We start from the raw sequence: 21887 nt of genomic DNA, 5'->3' as shown, positions 1-21887 counted from the left end.
CAACTCCCGGAGTCTACTCAAACTCTTCTCCATTGAGTCGGTGATGCCATCCAACCATTTCATCCTCTGTCGTCCCCTTCTCCTCCTGCCCTCAATCTTTCCCAGCATCAGGGTCTTTTCCAATGAGTCAGCTCTTCGCATCAGGTATCCAAAGTATTGGAGTTTCAGCTTCAACATCAGTCCTTCCAGTGAACATTCAGGACTGATCTCCTTTAGGATGGACTGGTTGGATCTCCTTGCAGTCCAAGGGACCCTCAGGAGTCTTCCCCAACACCACGGTTCAAAAGCACCCATTCTTCAGTGCTCAGCTTTCTTTGTAGTCCAACTCTCACATCCATACATGACTACTGGAAAAACCATATCCTTAACTAGATGGACCTTTGTTGGTAAAGTAATGTCTCTGCTTTTTAATATGCTGTCTGGTCATAACTTTCCTTCCAAAGAGCAAGCGTCTTTTAATTTCATAGCTGCATTCACCACCTGCAGTGATTTTGGAGCCCCCCAAAATAAAGGCAGCCACTGTTTCCACTGTTTCCCCATCTATTTGCCATGAAGCAATGGGACTGGATGCCATGATCTTAGTTTTTTCAGTGTTCAGCTTTAAGTCAACTTTTTCACTCTCCTCTTTCACTTTCATCAAGAGGCTCTTTAGTTCTTCTTCACTTTCTGCCATAAGGGTGGTGTCATATGCATATCTGAGGTTGTTGATATTTCTCCTGGCAATCTTGATTCCAGCTTGTGCTTCGTCCAGCCCAGCGTTTCTCATGATGTACCCTGCATATAAGTTAAATAAGCAGGCTGACAAGCTAAATAAGCCTTGACATACTCCTTTCCCGATTTGGAACCAGTCTGTTGTTCCATGTCCAGTTCTAACTGTTGCTTCGTGACCTGCATACAGATTTCTCAGGGGGCTGGTCAGGTGGTCTGGTATTCCCATCTCTTTCAGAATTTTCCACAGTTTATTATAATTTAACCCCCTGAAGTTTTATTTGAGGGATTGACTATAGACGGAAAAATAATAATTACCAGGATGAGTTGGGACACAGAAGGTTATCTAAATCAAGAGGGAAAAAAATTCCAAGGGACTTCTGCATGCTTCCCCATATCAGTAAATGTCACCATCACTCGCAGCTGCTCAGGCCAAAACTTGAATTTCTCTCCATCTTTCACAGCCTGTACTCAACCCATCTACCAATCTTACTGACTCAACCTTCAAATATATACTCTGTTCTGTCACCTCCATAGCTACCCACCTGGCCAATTCACTAATGTCTCTCACCAAGACCACAATAATAGCTCTATAAATGATTCCACTGCTTATTTTTGACTCCACAGTGTGAAAATCTGAGTATCTCATCCAAACAATGTCAGATAATGCTTTTCTCCTACTTACTGATAGAACCTTCTGCTGGCTTCCTTTTTAGAAAAACTTATTGAAGTATAGCTGATTTAGAATGTGTGTTAATTTCTTCTGTACGGCAGAGTGACTCAGTTACACATACATACATACATATATTCTTTGTCATATTCTTTTCCATTGTGGTTTGTCACAGGATATTGAATGTAGTTCCCTCTGCTGTACGGTAGGACCTTGTTGTTTATCCATCCTATATATCGTAGTTTGGAGAAGGCGGTGGCACCCCACTCCAGTGCTCTTGCCTGGAAAATCCCATGGATGGAGGAGCCTGGTAGGCTACAGTCCATGGGGTCGCAAAGAGTCGGACACGATTGAGCGACTTCCCTTTCACTTTTCACTTTCATGCATTGGAGAAGGAATCGGCAACCCACTCCAGTGTTCTTGCTTGGAGAATCCCAGGGACGGGGGAGCCTGGTGGGCTGCCATCTCTGGGGTCGCACAGAGTCGGACACGACTGAAGCGACTTAGCAGCATATCATAGCAGCAGCAGCATATCATAGTTTGCCTCTGCTAATTCCCAACTCTCAGTCCTTCCTGCCCCGGCTCCCCTGCCCCTTGACCCACAAGTCTGTTCTCTATGTCTGTGAGTCTGTTGTTTCATACATATGTTCATTTGTGTGGTTATTTTAGATTGCACATGGAAGTGATGTCATATGTGTACTTGCTTTCTCTTTCTAACTTACTTCACTTAGTATGATAATCTCTAGGTCCATCCACATTGCTGCAAATGGCATTATTTCACTCTTTTTTAAGGATGAATACTGTTCCACCATATCTTCTTAATCCACTCATCTCTCAGTGGACATTTAGGTTGTCTCTATGTCTTGGCTACTGTGAATAGTGCTGCATGAACATAGGGATTCATGTATCTTTTTAAATTTGAGTTGTGTCTGGATATGTGCCCAGGAGTGGCATTGCTGGATCATATGGCAACTCTATTTTTAGTTTTTAAAGGAGCCTCCATAGTGGCTACACCGGTTTACATTCCCAGCAGCAGTGTGGGAGGTGAACCCTCTGATGGCTTCTGCTCACATTTAGAACGAAATGAAGTGCCCTCCAAGGCCCTGTGTAACCTGGCCTCACCTCCTTTCTGTCCTCACTGCCTACTACTCATTCCTTCTCTCACTTCACTCTAGGCACCCTCATCTTCCTTGGCCTCCAGCTCCCTAAGTTTATTTTTCCTTCACAGCCTTTTCCCTTGTTCACAATGCCTGGACTCCACGACTCCCCACCCTCAGCGACACACATGGATTTTCTTGACTTGCTTTTAACTCACTTTCTTTCTATGAATATATGGAGTATCAGTTACTGACCTAGATATTGGCGATACAGCAGGTAAAAATTAGGCACCACTCCCTGTCTTCATGGCCCTTCCATTCTAGTGGGGGGATCTGACAACAGATAAGATAAATAAGTAAACTGTGTTTCATGGTGGACAGTGGTAAGTGCTAAGGTGAGAAATAGAGCAGAGGAAGGGGCAGGAAGTGTCAATGTTGGATGGTGAGAGTGAGAGCAGTTTGATATAGAGGGGGCAAGCAAGGCCAAGCTGAAGGAGGGTGTTTGAGAAGAGACTAGAAAAAAGTTGGGGGAATAAACAAATCCACAGCAAGTCCAAGACCTGGAAAAGGCGAGTGTGGAAGAGAACAGTGAGCCCAGAGAGGAGCCGTGTAACTTGATTCATTCTTCTCTTACCTGCGTTATTTTTTTCACAGAACTTGCAGAGTTATATACCTGTCATTTTACTTATTTAGTATCTCTCTGCATCACTAGAAAATAAGCTCCATAAAGGAAGGACTTTGTTGTCTTCATTATAGCAGTGTCTGACCCATACAGGGAATTCAATTTTATTGAATACATTAATGAACCAAAGGGAAGTACCTAGAACATAGCATTAACTCTGGGAGAGTAAAAACAGGAAGGGTCTTGGAACTTGGCAGGAGGGCACAAACTAGCCTGGTAGCCTTCATGGGTCCTTGATAAAATGTTTGGGATGGGTGTGGAGGGGCAAAGAGACAGAGAAAAACCAAAGTGATAACAGTTAAGGCTTCCTTAAAGACAATTGAGTGAGAAGATTGTTACACAGTTGACTACGGTGTGTTCTTTCTCCTCTCCAACTTTTTTATGATTTATTTATCCTCTTAAATACATACTTCACAAAACTGAGCATATGGTATTATACTGATCCTTTGCATCCCTTGGAGAACTGACAAATCCCACTCTACTCATTGTTAACATAATTTTAATTAAGGTATCTAAAACCTCTCGTTAAGACTTAACTGTAATCTCATTTACTGTGTGGGAAGTGTTATCTATTTTATGACTAGAGGTAAAATCTTAGGAAAGAGATATCCCCAGACTGCAGAATAGGAGACACAGTTAAGCCTAAGAGACTGGAGAATATTCCTATAATGAAATGATGTATGTGAAAGAGCTCTGCAAGTATCAGAGTATACAAATAGTGTCATTGAAAAAACAACTACGTGTTTCCTTGTCTCGGCTTGAAAAAATCCAGACCTTCAAAACTACAAGTACATTGTAAACAAACAAAAAACAGTTTCCTCTGAACTCAGATATTTACACAGTGTCATTCAAAAAGAAATACTGTAGACTGTGAATTATTTATCCAAAATATTTTAAACATTCCTATGCCAAAGAATAAAGGAAATATAAGAAAGGAAAAGAAGTCTCTCCCGCAATAGAGATGGTAAAGCTTTGTTTAAGTAACATCTAGAGGGGTGAGTGGACATAGCTGATCTTCATGGAAACAGCCCTACACATAGCAAGCTCAAAGCAGAGAGCTAAATAATAAAATGCAAAAGTAATTTCAGGAGACTGAGTTAATAATACCACCCCCAAGAGTTCTTGCTGAGAGTCCTGCCATTTTTGTTAAGCTTGGATTCTTTTATCTTGTCTGATTTCCAGCATAAGGAGAGGTTACCAAAGAAAACGAACACATCTGAGCAGGATCATCATAGATTATTATAAAGTGGTTATTGCTAAAGGCGTTAAGTAGTTCATTCCTCTCCTGAGCTTCCCTTGTGATTGCTGTTAACTGTGATGGGAAATAGTGTGTGCTAAGCTTAAGTGAAAGTGTGAGTCACTCAGTCCTGTCCAACTCTTTGCAACCCCATGGACTGTAGCCTGCCAGGCTCCTCTGTCCATGGAATTCTCCAGGCAAGAATACTGGAGTGGGTACCCATGCCCTCCTCCAGGGGATCTTCCTGACTGAAGATGGAACCCAGGTCTCCCACATTGTGGGTAAATTCTTTACCATCTGAGCCACCAGGTAAGCCCATGCTGCTTATAAACTAGTCAAAAAAGATTCAATTCAAAGGAGAGACACTTAAAGTATGTAGATCTTCCTTACACGTCAACACATCAGAAGATAACTTTAAATTTTCTGTTACATCAGAAATAAATAAAATATCCATTTTAAAGTCATTTTGCAAGATGAACTTTTGAAAGTATATGCATTTTATTTACTTCCTGGCACATGAATTTATTCACAGTGTAAGAATAAAAACATTTTGAAATAGACCAAAGTAGCTTAAAATCAGTTTTATCTATTTCCCCTACCTGCAAGGCTTGCTTTCTCTTGATTTGGGTGGAATAGAAAATGACGGTGATGGACAGCCTCACTGCTGTTTCGTTGCTAGGTTACATGTGTGCCCATTTAACCTGCTTCGACAGAGCGCTGTCTCCCGAACACCATGTAAAATACATGCCTTTGTTTCCCGGGAGAGGAGAGAAGGAGGGTTGATAGCCTCTCTGTTCCACATTGGTTTAGCAGTTTAGAGGGGACAGGAAAGGTGAAGGATACACACACAAAGGGTGAGCTCCAGAGAACTGACAGCTCCATGCCACACACAGGTGATGTAGTCAGAAGTCTCATGCATCTCAGCAAGTGTTCAGAGGTTTTCAGATCAAGGAGCAGACAGAGCTTTTGCTTTGCCCCCTGTCTTCTCCATATTCCTTTTTTACTGTCTTTACCCCACCTTCTCACACACTTGAAAATACATGAAAGGAGCTTCTGGGTCTATTTTCCTGAGTGGTATAGATAAACTCAGGATTCCCTGGTGGCTCAGATGGTAAAGAATCTGCCTGCAATGCAGGAGACCAGGGTTCAATCCCTGGGTCAGGAAGATACCCTGGAGAAGGAAATGGCTATCCACTCCGGTGTTCTTGCCTGGAGAATTCCATGGACAGAGGAGCCTAGTAGGCTACAGTCCAGGGGGTAGCAAAGAGTTGGACACGACTGAACAACTCACACGTATAAATAAACTCTCTCTCTCTACTCCTCCCACCACCCCCCTCTGATCTAAAGAAGTGTATTCCCAAAATATAAATTTATTTTGATTGAGCCTTGAAAAATAGGCTCACAGAATTCACAAAGTTATGGGATACCTGGCTTCTGATTGTCATATTCTACCCCCCAAATTCTCCCAACTCCACTTAGCCCCCATCCCCACCACCACACACACACACACACACACCTCCCCTCACTCTCAGTGCCGCCAACCCTCCTGTCTCCTGCATTCAACACATTAAGGCTCTGCATCCCACTTTAAGCAGACTTCCTCTTTTGTCAGAAGACCAGGTGTCCTTTCTCTCACCTTCCCAGGTGTGCTCCCCAGTCTGGGCCGCATGTTCTTCCCCATCACACTCTTGGGCCCGAGGCCTGAGCCTCCCCAGACTTCTCATTGCACTGATGTCGAGTTCATTCTCTGGGTCTACTCTGTAGCAACTAGAGCTGGGACTGCCCTTCCCAAACAACAGAGGCTCCATGGTTGCTCCTGGTGATCAAATACTTGGCCCATGTGTTACAGTCAACATGACATCCACCTAAGATTTGGATTTAAAAAAAAATCTATCGCAGTATTGGTAGGAATGTAAATATTCCTTTGAAGAAATGATAGATGTAAATATGACATTTATAATGCAACCATACTTGAGCTGCATGCCAGTATAATTTCTGACAACATGTATGTTTGTGTCCCTGCATAACATGTCCGTAAAGTATACTTTATGGTCTCTGATATGGGCATTGATGTTCAAGGTCATTTTTTCACCTTACGATATACCCTTTGTTTTGGTGCAGCTTTAAATAAAGAGCTTGTTTTTCAGATTTTAGATGAAAATGACACTGATGTTCCATTGAAACAAGAAAAAAAGGAAGTTTCTCTTATGAAAAAAGGTAAAAAAAAGGAATTCAGTTTACATATATTAGTTGTAATGTCTTGAGTTGTTTTCAGTTTGACTTATGTGACATATCTTATGGTAGCAGTTTGGATTTTGAAAAGTTAAATCTATTGTTCCAGCAGTGGGAGGAGAGGTGATAGAGACTGAGCTGCCAGCCTCACACGTTTTGAAGGGGCACTCCCTGCCTGAGAATAATGCCCCCTGCATGACCTCACTGCCTAGAATTCCCAAGAGTGCACGGATGTCACCCTCCTCCTTGAATTTTATTTAGAAATCTGCTGAGGATTGATATCAGGTCTGTCATTTTCAGAAACTATTTTTGAAAATGATGATGACCTTCCTCTGTTTTCAGTCATTTAGTTCTTTCCCTATTTTGCATGACTCCTCTGAGATCACTAAGAGTAGTTCAACAAGCACATTTATTATCCATGGGGTGTAATTTGTCTCAGATGAGAGATTTGACCTTTTTTTAAACATAAAGTTCCCATGTTATAGTTTTCAATCTAAAGACAATTTCCCAGGACAGAGAGCTGGAAACAAACTAGACTCAGAAAATTTTATTTTCTTTAGTGTTCATTCGTTATTATTACCAGAATTCATTATGTTCATATTATTATACCATTGTCTCCTTTATTGTAATATTATGCTATTGGCCTAAACAGCAGAACCACTGTTTTTTCATTGTCATCTTCTTAATCTGAAATAAGTTTTAAAGGCTTTCTTAGTCTCCTAAATAGGTCTCTGTTCATTTTGACTCAGTCACTCCCAGTCATTTTTGTATTGATCCATGCCATCATTTCGTGTTCACTCTTAGATGTAAGCACTCCTTTCCTTTATACTCTGTTGCTTAGGTAACCTAATCAGTCATTCATTCACATCTTTATATTTGAACCCATTAGTGCAGGCCATAAGAAATCACACTTTTTCTTTTTCATCATAATTGGGATAATTTGCCATTACACAATCAAGATTTCTATTGTAAGAATCTCTTAATTTTAAAGCCAGTCTTTTATAGAAGTTTCAAGCTATTAACATGCCTTCAAGTATGTGCCAGTTGGATTTCCAAATTGTAATAGAAAAATTGTTAGTACAATTTTGATCCTAAAATTAACATTTAATTTCAAATACTCATCCTGGATTTGGAAGGAACAAATTGTGAAATATTTTCAAATGACTGTAATTATGAATTAGTTGGCTATTAGGTTAAGAAATTTCACTTTGTATGCAGATCATGAGTAAAACCAACAGTGCCTGCAGTGTGCTTGGAAAACCTCTCTGTCTATTCTCTTCTATGTCTCCTTAGAGTAGTCGGGCAGGTCCTAACCATCTAAAACATTTCTTGTTGCTTTCCTGTTCCACTTGGCCTTCAATGGCCTTGGACTTTGTAGCAAGGGTTTACTTGGTGGAACAATATCACAGTTATCACAAAGGATTCTAGAGTTAGATGGAAGAAGAACACTTTGACTTATTTCTTAGACTCTCCCCAAGATCCTCTTGAAACCAGTCCAAGGGGATCAAAGCATTTCTGCTTTGCTATGGACTGATAACAAAGCACTCACCTCTCTGAACCTCTTGATTCTGAGGTTCCCTGAGTGAGAAGACGAACTCAATGATTGTAGGTCTCTTACTGCATTAAAATCCAACTCTCTTCTAGGGGCACATTTCTGATTGGGGTCTTTCAGGATGTCTTTGAACCTGAACCCAAAGGAAGAGAGTAAGACACTAGGGAAAGACAAGTCCTTGTCTGGGTGCAGAGGCTGCTGAGAGAAGGGACACTAAACAGGTCCAGTGAGTCATCCTGTGCACACCAATAACAGAAAATAAGCATCATTAGAAAGAAATTACAAAAAAACAAGCTACAGAGGCTCTCAGATTCTTGTACACTGTGTACACTTTATTAAGAGGTTATTGTAAATTGTCTTGAAAAGATATTGGTGCAGTTTTACAAGAGTGTTTGAATACAAAGCCAAATTACATGCAAGTTGTTAATGAGCTGCTAACGCTTCCTTTAGTTCACTCTTACGTGTGATTGCCAAAATGTGGTTATCTTCATTTTTGTCTATGTTCTTTAGAAGAAAAACAGGAGCTGTGCAGTGATACTCCAGAAATAAACAGAAATTCTTCATCACCTAACTGGGAAAGGTGAGTGTACTGCAATTATACAAAATTCCAAGGGAGTACAATTATACTGTTGAAAAGTAATTACCAGTGTTTAAATACAAGGAGAAAGAAAATAATAGCAACAAGCAAAGGCAATTAAAAGTGGAACAGAATTTTAAAGGAGATAGGAAAGAATAGAATACCCTAGATTTCTTACTCTTTTCCCAAACCTTTTATTTTCTTTTGTGAGGATTCAGGAATGGAATAGGCTTAACTTCCTACTCGTAGCAAGCAACTAATTCAAATTATTCTAATACAGTCAAAGAATGAAAATGTCATGTATATGTAAGGTATGACTATGAAATTATGACCTAGTTTTTTTTGTATGGCTTATAATCTTATTTCCATACATATATGTAAGTGTAATAATCATTGTATGCTAGGATATTCTTGACATGAGCCTTTTGTCACATTTAAATGTAATCAGCTAAATATTTTGGCTATCCAATAGAGGGAAAAAATGTTTTCAAGGAAGCAGATTCTTCCCTCACTCTGCTCCGAATGTGTCTGTATGTGTGTATGTGTATGTGTGTACACATGTTGTATATGTGTGTTTGTGTATTACTTCATATATTACTTTTAGGTTTTTATGAACTTTTGATTTTCTTCAAATAATCTTTGAATCATAACTACACAGTTCATGTTAGAACTATGATCCAATTAAGAAAATCTTAATGGAAGAATCATCAAATTCATTTAGTAGTGGTAGTAATAATAAAGATGATTATAATGACAATGATAACTAGGTACCATCTACTGAGGACTTAATAACAGAGGCATGAATTCTGTGTATATCTTGTATAATCTTTGGCGCAGCTCGGTGAAGTAGGCTCTGTTATTATGTGGCAGGAGAAGAAACAAAGGTTCAGGGAGGAATGTGTGTCTTCTGGTGAAGTGCATTTTACCCTCCATGCCAACAGCAGCCTGAGTTTCCAGCATCCCCAAAATGGTAAAAAAAAAAAAAAAAAAAAAAAACAACTTTAAGGACTTCTCTAATAAAATTTCAGCATAAAGGAGGTTATAATTAATAAGTGCCAGACACTGTGTGAATGTTCTTTAATGGACAATTAAGCATTAGTTATAATGTTCTTAATCTTAAATAAAGTATCTGCTGAAGTTAGACAGTATAATTAATGCCAAAGAACTGTTGACAGTAGAAGCACTTTCCATTTGCTATAAGCTATTATCCAGTTTTGTTAAAAAGACCCAGATAGTGTGAATACAGGAAACTCTCCAGAGATGTGGTCTTAATTCATGGATGTTAGCACGAAAGGATTACAAAAATCTCCTTTTCACTTGGTGGACAAGACTCTGCATCATCTGGCCCCAACCTGCCTACCCGGGTTTGCCTCCCATATTGTGTATCCCCTAGCCCTCTTAAGCATTTTTATTCTCATAACACTGAAACCCGTAGGCCTCATTAACACACAATGTGCTACTTCATGAATCATCATTGTTAGTTAATCTCCATGCTGCAGCCAGTTATCCTTTTAAAACATGTGTCAATCAGATTACCTCCCTCCATGTAAGAAACCCTCGAGTGGGAGCACCTGCTCTGCTTAAAATAAGCCCCAGCCCCCATGCCATAGCCAGTACCTCTCGGGTCTGCTCTCTGCATCTTCCTGTGTGCCCCACCCCTGCAGCCCTGGCCTTCTCAAGTATCTCGCAAAGACCCTACTTTGTTTCTACCCTAGTATCATTACCCTTCACCTGAAACACTCTTCCTCCATCAGGTCTTGACTAAATACTTCTTTCAACTGACTTTGCCTTATTTCTGGACCTACCTTTAGTACCTACCCTCCCACAAGCTGGTGGCTCAGACTGTAAAGAATCTGCCTGCATTGCAGGAGACCCGGGTTTGATCCCTGGATCAGGAAGATCCCCTGGAGAAGGAAATGGCAACCCACTCCAGTATTCTTGCCTGGAGAATTCTATGGACAGAGGAGCCTGGCAGGCTGAAGTCCATGGGGCTGCAGAGAGTCCAACATGACTGAAGCAACTAACATTTTCACTCTCCCACAGGCTAAAGTAGAACTTGGGTTTAAAAACTTCTTTCAACAAATAAGAGGCAAGTGGTAGATGACTGCTGTTGTTAAAAATAAATTACTGCCAATTCTATTTAATTGTGGTTGCCCAAAAACCTTGAAACAAGATTTTTTAGGAATAAACAGTATTCATATAATTGAGAATTGCTTTTATATGGCTGTGTAGATGACAGTTTTCAGCATTACATTTATGTCCATGCATTGATTTGTTGTATATTAACACCTCATTTGTTGTGTATGATTTCCACTTGGAAATTCTAAACCTCAGCTTGTTTTTGCCCAGTATGCCAGTGGAAGATTTAAATCCAAGTTCTGGATATAAAGCCAGAGTTTCTGTGAGTGGTGATTGTAAAGTTGCTTCTTCACTGACAGAATCTTCTCAAAGCACGTCTGTCAAGGAAACAGTAAGACAACTGACATCTAATTTAAGGTAAAGATATTTACCTGTGTTGTTGAATTTTCTAAGCAGTGACAACTCCTGATTTTCTTTCTCTATTGAGTGGTAATATTATTGAGAAAATTCAATAGAATGACTTTATGACTTGTCTCCTAACTGCACTGATTTAGATATAGTGTGGGTTACATGTCTTTTGAGATCAAATTATTGTCACTAACTGTCCTATTGTTACATGGTACAGCAATATAGTGGATGTTAGTTTTCTCTCCAATGTAATAAAAAATCAGAATTTGTAAGGATAGAAGATAGGACAGAAAGGGCTATTAAAAACAAAGGAATGAGGGACATTTATCATGAAGGGGAAAAAGAAAATTCTTACTGAATTTCTCCTTCCTTCTTCCTTCCCCTCTCCCTCCTTCCCTCCTTCTCTCCCTCCCTCCCTTGTTTCCCTTCTTCTTCTTTTTTTATTCTGCCTCACTAAGACCCTCATGGGAAATAGATAGGGAAACAGTGGAGACAGTGTCAGACTTTATTTTTTGGGGCTCCAAAATCACTGCAGATGGTTATTGCAGTTATGAAATTAAAAGACGCTTACTCCTTGGAAGGAAAGTTATGACCAACCTAGATAGCATATTCAAAAGCAGAGACATTACTTTGCCAACAAAGGTCCATCTAGTCAAGGCTATTGTTTTTCCTGTGGTCATGTATGGACATGAGAGTTGGACTGTGAAGAAAGCTGAGCACTGAAGAATTGATGCTTTTGAACTGTGGTGTTGGAGAAGACTCTTGAGAGTCCCTTGGACTGCAAGGAGATCCAACCAGTCCATTCTAAAGGAGATCAGCCCTGGGTGTTCTTTGGAAGGAATGATGCTAAAGCTGAAACTCCAGTACTTTGGCTACCTCATGCAAAGAGTTGACTCATTGGAAAAGACTCTGATGCTGGGAGGGATTGGGGGCAGGAGGAGAAGGGGATGACAGAGGATGAGATGGCTGGATGGCATCACTGACTCGATGGACGTGAATCTGAGTGAACTCCGGGAGATGGTGATGGACATGGAGGCCTGGTGTGCTACGATTCATGGGGTCGCAGAGAGTCGGACACGACTGAACTGAAGACCCTAATGACATTATGGCCTTCTAAGAAGTCTTTTTTGTAGCTTTAGATACTGAACTTATTGAAAGAAATTAAGTTTTACCTTTTGCTTCAGTGTAGAATCTTATTATTCGTGGGCATGGTTAATGAGGGATTTAAATGTCTGGATCTCAGTTCTCAAAGGATGGAGTTGTTGTTCAGTCGCTGTGTTGTGTCCAACTCTTTGAGACCCTATGGACTGTAGCCTACCAGACTTCTCTGTCTGTGGGATTCTCCAGGCAAGAATACTGGAATGAGTTGCCATGGCCTCCTCCTGGAATTTGTTCAGATTCATGCCCATTGAGCTGGTAATGCCATCCAATCATCTCACCCTCTGTTGCCCCCTTCTCCTCCTGCCCTCAGTCTTTCTAAGCATCAGAGTCTTTTCCAATCAGTCAGCACTTCACATCCAGTGGCCAAAAATTGGAACTTTAGCTTAAGCATCAGTCCTTCCAATGAATATTCAGGGTTGATCTCCTTTAGGATTGACTGGTTTGATCTCCATGCTATCCAAAGGACTCTCAGGAGTCGTCTCCAGCACTACAACGTGAAAGCATCAATTTTTTGATGCTCAGCCTTCTTTATGGCCCAAGTCTCACATCTGTACTACTGGCAAGGATGGAGACATGAGCATAAAGTTCAAAGTTCAGAGATTTTCCAAGTAGGGACCAAAGATAAGGGGCTTCACAATCAAGCCAAAGAAGTTACTATACAGAAGAATGCCCTCAGATAGGTGTCATATGAGAGGGTGGGGGACCAAAGATAAGGGGCTCCACAATCAAGCCAAAGAAGTTACTATACAGAAGAATGCCCTCAGATAGGTGTCATATGAGAGGGTGGGGGTCAGGAGCAGAAACACCACTAAGTTAGTACAGCCAATTGGTTTGGTTGGGCTTCACAGACTGTGAGCAGCCTGGATAAGGTAAGAGATTTTTAGCAGAAGGAAACATACACTGTGCTCTAGCTGGAATAGTATTTTCCCTTAGGACACTGACTTTCTTATCAGAGACTGACACAGTCTTCCTGAAGAAGAGAGTTGGAAAAGAATGCAAACAGGTAGGAAGAGAAAGGTGAGGTAGGGCATATATATAGGGAGCCAGGGCCCCTACTCAGGCCCAGGACAGGGTCTAGGGTCCTGTGTGTGAAAGTAGACTGCAAACCACTGGAAGACATGGATGCCATTCTGTAGTTGCCCTGGGCTTTAGGGAAGTCTCTGTGGCAGCATCCAGGGCCATGGGGCTATACTACATGAGCATTAAGGCCCACCTGCTGTCCTTCAGGAACATACATCTAATGCCTATCCTGCCCCAGGTGAAAGAGGGAAGCTCTTGTTATTTGTAGGTGGATCCACTTTGGACTTTCTATCAGGACACATTTTCGCTAATGACAGTAGGAACCCAGTGACAAGGTGTTGACCAAGGAATGAAGTCAGAGTGCTGCATCCCCGAACACTAAGTCATGACCACCAACTCTGCATGTTGCCTGGGTTGGCAAGCTTGTACTAGCATGGGAATAGAACAGAAGGAAACCAGACCTCAGGACAGTACCAGTATCACCCAATGATATGGTGGATGTCAATGTCATATTGCCATGGCCTACAGTATAGTCCCTAAAGAATGGGATTCTCCAACCATTTTCTTGCCTTCTGTCAGTACTTGATCAGAAGTTTTATGTAAGACCTTCATCTTTGATGTTGGGTAGCCATAAATTTGAATCCTGGATTCTTACTAGTTATAAGATTCAGGCATGTCAATTGGTCCCTAAGACATGGTATAGTATACAATAAATTATATATGAATATGCCTGTGTACATCTGAATAAATATGTGCATATTATTTTAAAATGTATGGACAATGTATATGACATGTCCAATGACTGGAACATTGCTTCAAGTGAACCAGGCCTTCTTGATAATAATAGCTACCATTTAAAAATCATTATTATTTTATTTTATTCATTCACTCAAGTGGTTTGTATACATTAGCTCCTTACACAAACTTACAAAGCTGATATTATTTTTAACTATTTTTTTTTTAAAGTTAAACTGAAAAAGAGAAACTAGGGAGTTCTCTAGTGGTTCAGTAGTTAAGACACTGAGCTTCCAGTACAGGGGGGGCCTGGTCTCAATCCAACTAAGGCCCCACATGCTACATGGTATAGCCAAAAAAAAAAAAAAGGGAGATAGAAACTAAGTAATGCTTGAAGTCACAGATATAATTACACAGCTACCAAGGACAGGGCTGTGTTTGAGTCCAGGCTCCCTGATTTGGAATTTCATCCTCTTAATCACAGTGTATACACACACACACACACACACATATATATACACACACACATACATACAGATGTACAGACTTACACATATACACACACACTTTTTGTAATACATACACACATACAGATACCACACGTGTTTTGCTATCTCTACACTGTAAGCCTGGAGAGACTTCCCTGGTTGTATTGTAGCAGAGTTTGGATGTACAACTATACATTATCATTTTATTTTTTTACTTGTCTAATTTTTGTTCTGCATCTAAGTGTATCACTACTGTTCATTTTAATGAGTTACATATGATCAAAAAGGAGATGATCTGATTGAGAGTATTAAGAGTGTAAGGTGCATCCAGTTCTATAATTAGGCATCAGTAGAAAATTAAAATTTTCCAGAAACCATCTCCCTAATGAACATGCAGAATCTTTAGTACTTAAAATCATCATACTATTATCAACTGAATTCTCTGAAAGCCAAATGAATTAATAAATAAGCTCCTTTCTATCCTGGCTTGAATTTTTTGGGGGGTGATTATTTTATAAAAATATTCACTGGGGAAAGAATTGTACACAACACAAGGTTTTAACTGGAATAAAAGGAGCTCCTCACTTACCGATTTTCTCTTTTGCCTTTAGCAAGATGTAGTGTGTTTTCTTAAATTTCACCAGTGAAGAAAAATTTCTTGTCTTCTGTGTTATGTTTCTTTTTTTCCTCCTTATACTGCACTGTTCTATTGTTTGGTCCATATGTTAGTCTTTGTGTTAACTAGACTTTAAATTCTTCCAGACATGAAGGTTTTGGTGGCCAGTCTACAGTGTGGAGGGCACCATATTCTTTATAATCATGATTGTCCACCAGACTTGTCTTGCTTGTCACAGATGAGAGAGCAGTCAGTTCCTTTGCAAGGTGTGGAGTGTTCCCTCCACTTGGGTCACTTTGAATATGACATCTTTTTTATCCCTTTCAACACTACTAAATGGGCCTCGTCCATTAAAAATGGTAGTTCTTATTGTCCATTTTATCACCTGATTATGCTCAGTTTAGCATTTTCCTATCTTGCATTATTTTTTGTTTTATGTGTATTAATTTGTTTAATCTGCAAATATAGTAACTCCTTTGAAAACAGATTGAGTCTTTCACATCGTGTCTAACATATATTAGTAGATTTTCAAAGAACACTTTTAATTAAATTGAAGGGGATTAACGTAAAAAGCAGTGAATAATATTTCTGGATGTTAAAGTATTTTCAAATAATGGGGTGCACCTGAGTTGTGTTAGTTAGTAAGAGGTAAATAAGGTAAACTGAGATCCAGATTGCTGAATTTTGTCAGATCCTAAATATTGAAGCAGTATCAAATCTCAGATCACTTTCAACGACAACAGTAATATTTTTTACCCACTTACTATGTGCCAGGCACTGTCCTAAGGGCTCTGCATATGTTAACTCACTTAAACTTTACAACCTCCCTATAAATAGATACTTTCATTATCCCTATTTTACAGATGAGAAGCTCTGAAGGATCTTTAGGATACTTATTTCTTGAGCTTCCAAGAAGAGAGATAATGTTATTAAAGACAAATTCCTGATTTTATTATCAAGTTTCAGGGTAGAACTATGAGTAAATGCTCCAAGGGAAGAAGGGGTGTTCCTGGTGCAAAGACTCCCTGAGAATGGCAGCACTTGGTTCATATGTGTGTATGTTAGTCACTCAGTTGTGTCCAACTCTTTGTGACCCCATGGACTCTAGCCTGCCAGGCTCCTCTGTCCATGGGATTTCCAGACAAGGATACTGGAGTGGGTTGCCATTTCTTTCTCCAGGGGATCTTCCCGACCCAGAGATCGAACCCGAGTCTCCTGCATTGCAGGCGGATGCTTTACTGTCTGAACTACTAGGGAAGCCCACTTAGTTCATGAGCCCACTCAAAATACACAGCATCCACCTGGATACTCCAGACACCACTTTATTCCTGTTGTTTTATGTTGAGCACCTCCTTGTGGGACCTTCTGTGGATTAGAGGATCACTATCTCTGTCTTAAAGGGAACCTAAAGTTTGAGGGTGGAGAGAGGTTTGATGAAATATATCCTCAGGAACAAAAGAAGGTGTCATTGAAGATTATCATTGAAGAAAGGGACTCAGGACAATAAATAAAGGAATTTTTAAAGAGCTCTTAAGCATCTACATTCAGACCCTACATTTGTGATTGTTGGTAGCTTACTCTCTGTTCAGTAGTGTCTAACAGTTTTCCTGAATTAATTTTTCAGTAAAAGGAAAATGTGAAGGTCTGTGTGTTTGTACTTGCAAACCGCAGGAGCAGCATATTAATAATTTGTTTTCTTTGTCAGTCTCATGGGACAGAATCCCCAAGGGAAGAACTATTTAGCAGAAGCCATGCGGAGAAGAGGGTACAAAGCTAGATTCTGAGGTCCCAGAGGGAGAGGGGCAGAGAAGGAGACTGGAGGTCGGGGTGGGGATGTGCTCAGTTTCTCAGCTGTGTCTGACTCTTAGTGGTCCCATGGACTGTAGCCCACCAAGCTCCTCTGTCCGTGGGATTGTCCTGGAAAGAATACTGCAGTGGGTTTCCATTTCTGCTTCCAGGGGATCATCCCTACCTGGGGATCTAACCCATGTCACCTGCATCTCCTGTGTTGGTAGACAGATGCTTTACCACTGATCTCTCTGGGAAGTCCCAGGGTAGGGATGAGGGTCCTTAACAATTAGAGAACCAGAGAGATTGAAGTAGGAATAAATCCTCAATCAAAGAGCTTCCATAAGTATTGTATGAAGTTTTGTATATAAAGCCTATAGCAACATTAAACACATTTTTAGCACTTTAGAGAGTGGTTGAATCTGACCAGGGCTCTCAATGCCATCAAAAAATACTCAGTTCTCCAGCATTTCTTTTCCTGCAATTCTTTTTTCACAGGCTGAACCCCTTGCCCCTCCAGCTGGCTAATTCCAGCTCTTCCTTCCTTGGGGCTTCCCAAGCACAAGGTTGGGCCCCTCCTTTAGGTAACCATGAGGCTGCATTCTCATTTTAGCCTCTGTGACACTGTATTGGGTAGTTTGCTTCCATAGAGAATGTCTGCATTCTCTACTAGGCTGAATTCAGTGTAATAAGATTATATTGGGTTCCTAGCATGGGGGCATGATGCCAGTCTCTGGAAAGTGCCACTAGATACAGGCTGGGTTTTAGTAGAGGTTTGGGAAATGTCTGTGGAATGAATGAGCTTGAGGATACTGAGAAAATACAACCATGACAAGAGCTATTTGTAACAAGTGATTCCATAAACCTTTATATAAAGTGTTTTACTTTAAAATAATCTTTCTGTGTGTGTGTGTGTGTCTGTCTCTTTACCTCTCTGTCTTTAGTACACATGTGTGAGACATTATTCAGACTATAATGATGTTTCATGTAAATTTTGATGCAGAGATTTATTTTACAGATTGAGAATAATCCAGAACTGATTCAGAACTTTGTCTCTCCCCAACCTGCCCCTTTACCCTCTCCCACTACCCACCACATGCCACCACCTCCACATATTTGTTTTTCTAGAAATACTTCCTTGGAAGATTACTGATTAGCTCTAAATCTAAACCCAAAAGAATTTATACCCACCCTGAAAAGGACCAGTGCATAGATGAGGTTTCAACCCTGTGTTCGTATTGGAGGGGAGGAGACTAGATTTAGGGAAGGAAAGGGGTGGTTTGTATTTAAAAACCTTTCACCACTTCTGCTTCACCAAACCCACCATAAACGTGACCACAGGCCCCCTTTCCCAGGGAGTCTAGTTGAAACTTTTATTTCTATGCCATCTGATTTCTGCTCAGCTCAAATACCCAGAAACTCCATTTCATCTTGCCTCCTATCCACTCAGCTTCTTACTAGCCAGGCAAATAATTCTGAGGTGTTGTATGTGTTTAAAAATCCTGAGGAGTTTTAACTTTTTAGATTAAATCTCCTTAAAATTACAAATGAATATTGCCACCAATAATATACTTAAAATACTGGGAGTGTAAATTATATAAGAGATGTTTTTCTTTGTGTGCCAAGTTATTTTATAATTGAAAAAAATTTGTAAATCCCTTGGAAGTTCTTGGAACACTTCAACATAAAACATTATTCACTTTTAAGATGTAGCTGTAAATTTCTAGATGTCCTGTTCTCCCAGGAATGAAATATGTATCATTTATGTGATTAATCCTAGAAAAGTCATAACACTAGAAGGACAGAGTGCTGCTGCCTTTTGACAAAATGAAACACCTGTCAGAACAATGACCATTGCTATCTAGAAAAAGCTGGGTCCATGCATGAGTTCTTGAAATAGTCCTGGATTAAAAAATTACTCCAGAGAGTTAAATTCCTTGAATTTCTTAGGAAAAAATCAGTCAGCCTATTGTCAGCCTCTTTTCCTCCAGGAGATTTGCAGTGTTGCCTTGCACCTCTGCCAGGGAGAACATTCAAGTAGGTGCAAGGGTCTTCTGGACTGCTTGGTTAGGGATGGGTATTGTGAGCTCATACTCGCTTGCTTTAATCAACATCTGAAGATAAATGCAGATTCACATGCTGTTGTAAGAAATAATACAGAGGTGTCCCCTGTACCCTTTATCTGGTTTTGTAATATCTTGCAAAGCTATAGAACAATATAACAATTAGGATATTTGGCATTGACACAGCCAAGATACACACTTCCATCCCTAAGAGGATTCCTCGTGCTGCCCTTTTACAGCACAGCCACTTCCCTGTCCCCACTACAAAAGTCAGTGCCTTTTGTAGAACACTTTGATGCCAGTGATAAAAACTATTTGCCAGTTATGAATGTTTATCTTTGCCAAGATAATTTCACAGAACCCAGGAGACAGATCTATTTCCGACAGATGAGTGCTGCGTCTCTTTTCTTGGTGTATTCCCATCTCTACTGTGCTTACGTTCCTAGGGAGATTCTTCTGTATTTTTTTCCTGAGTATCAGCTACCATCAGAGTTTGGCCAGGCATCTCTGGAGGAACTTACAGCATGTTCTGAGGTAAGCTGGCTTTTCTTAAACTTTGAGGAGATAACATAATACCCTGAATTGAATCTTCAGTGAAGAGGTAAAGGGTTACCTAGAATAGATTTAGTGAATTAGGAACTTTATACCAAGTGGGTGGCTGAGAATTAAAGCTACATTGGAAACTAATGTGGCCAAAGTTTAATTAAACTCTGGGAAGATTGTACAGACTGAGAGTAGTTGGTCACTGAGATTGAAAGAGACAGGGCATAGTCCTTGACTTCCTTCCCTACACCAGAAATAGTCCCTGTTCCTTAGATACTGTCCCTCAGCCACCTTTTATGAGGAGCCAAGTAGAAGATTGGGTTAGAATCAGTAAGACGTCACAGGGAAGGATGAGGAACATTGTATCCATATTTACACAGTCTCCTCTCAGTGGCAATACTATATATGATGAGAAGGAAAACTTTGACCAGCAGCTCCCTGGGGCACACAGGATGAGCATGGCACTGGCTCACAGTGGGTAGTCCCCGAGCTGCTGAGTCCCAGCAGGCTGGGCTGAAGCTGAGTGAGGGGTGCGGGCCCGAGGCCACCAGAGCTGCTCATGGGGCTGGAGGAGGCCCACTGGGTACACGGGGTTAGGGGGCTCCGTCTCCAGTCTCATGCCTGGTGTTGCTTGTGGAAAAGATAGATGCACGTGAAAACGTATCAGTGAAAAGAGCACCACATGATAATCTGCAGAGGTGCCACATGCCTTCATCTGATCCTGGATGAAGTCCTGCATCATCGTTTCTGCTTCTTCACCATCTACTCTCACCTCATTCTCTCCCATGGAGCTTGACTCCACGACTTCACTGGGACTGTCTTGTCAGGCTACCAGTGACCACTCTCCTGATCAATGCAGTAGTCACTTCTCTTACCTGACCTCTTGGAGACATCAGTGCAGTTGACCACTCTTTCTTTCTTGGAGCACTTTCTTTGTGTAACTTCCATGACAGCACAAAATTTTCATTTTCCTGCTTCCCTCCCTCCCATCCTCTGTGCTGGCAACTTCTTCTCTATTTGTTTGCTAGGCATTGGCATGTCTGAGGGCTTGTTCCTGTACCACTTTCTTCTACTAAATGTTTCTAACCTCAACTAGTCTCTAACTTTAAATACTGACCCATGTGTCAGTGTCTCTCCCCAGATTATTTCTGTTATGTCCCCATCCATGATATCCTAACTCCAACTTCTTTATTTATTGTTAATCATTTACTTTTCCCTCTCCTTGATTTTCTTTTCACCTGCAAATTTTTTAAACCATATTATATAATGTAAGCTATCTTAATAATTTTTAGAATGAAGTGAGGTCTACTGTAGGTAATTAATTTAATTCGACTTGGACTTAAAAAACCCATAGTACCAATATTGGCAAGTTCTAGGCTTTGATGCTTTGTTTATACTACTAGATACTTACACACTGTAACTCAGCTGTAGACAGCTCATTCTCTAAAAGTTAATATCCTGTTCTGTTATCATTTATGAAAACAGCTGGAGCAGTGCCCAGAACAGACAAACAAAAAGCTGAAAATGTGTTTCAACCAGGTAAGCTTCCTTTCAGTGTAGTCATTTATATTCTAAATGATCCTGTATTCCAAAGGAGAAATAATACACATTTCCAAATGTTACATTTGAAAGAAAATCAAATTTGCATTCATTTATCAAGACTTAGATTAATGTGTAGCATATCAGATGTCACAAAGCAACATCTTTTTGAATTTTAAAGATGTAAATGTTTCCAAACCGCTTATGAAACACTTGGAATTGGACTATATTTTGAACAGGAAATATGACATTCGGAGTCTTTAAGAAATAGAGTCATTGAATCTTTGATACACTATGTTAAATCAGAAATCATTTGTGTGTTAACGTCCTTATTTTGGACAATATGATATCTCTCTGGGTTTTTAAAATTCTATCAAGTTTTTTTGGGTTTATGATCTTTCTATTTTAAAAGTGGCTATTAGTTCATTTCAGATCAGTCGCTCAGTTGTGTCTGACTCTTTGCCACCCCATGAACCACAGCAAGCCAGGCCTCCCTGTCCGTCACCAGCTCCTGGAGTTTACCCAAACTCATGTCCATTGAGTCGGTGATGCCATCCAACCATCTCATCCTCTGTCATCCACTTCTCCTCCTGCCCTCAATATTTCCCAGCATCAGGGTCTTTTCAAATGAGTCAGCCCTTCTCATCAGGTGGCCAAAGTATTGGAGTTTCAGCTTCAACATCAGTCCTGTC

General features: G+C 40.4%; 1 protein-coding gene across 1 annotated transcript in view; it reads left to right on the top strand.

Annotated features, from left to right (window-relative positions):
• Positions 1-21887, top strand: part of MORC1 (MORC family CW-type zinc finger 1) — a 164378-nt gene that overhangs the window by 131511 nt on the left and 10980 nt on the right. The window contains exons 21-25 of the mRNA XM_010838592.1: positions 6516-6611; positions 8692-8758; positions 11090-11251; positions 19560-19647; positions 21142-21195. Of these exons, the coding sequence (XP_010836894.1) occupies positions 6516-6611; positions 8692-8758; positions 11090-11251; positions 19560-19647; positions 21142-21195 (467 nt within the window). The remainder of the gene's footprint in view (positions 1-6515; positions 6612-8691; positions 8759-11089; positions 11252-19559; positions 19648-21141; positions 21196-21887) is intronic.

The sequence above is a fragment of the Bison bison genome, unplaced genomic scaffold (assembly GCF_000754665.1).
Source record: "Bison bison bison isolate TAMUID 2011002044 unplaced genomic scaffold, Bison_UMD1.0 scf7180017864098, whole genome shotgun sequence".
Classification (NCBI taxonomy): Eukaryota; Metazoa; Chordata; class Mammalia; order Artiodactyla; family Bovidae; genus Bison; species Bison bison.
The sequence above is the reverse complement of the archived record's forward strand: the minus strand, read 5'-3'. Positions and strand labels throughout refer to the sequence as shown.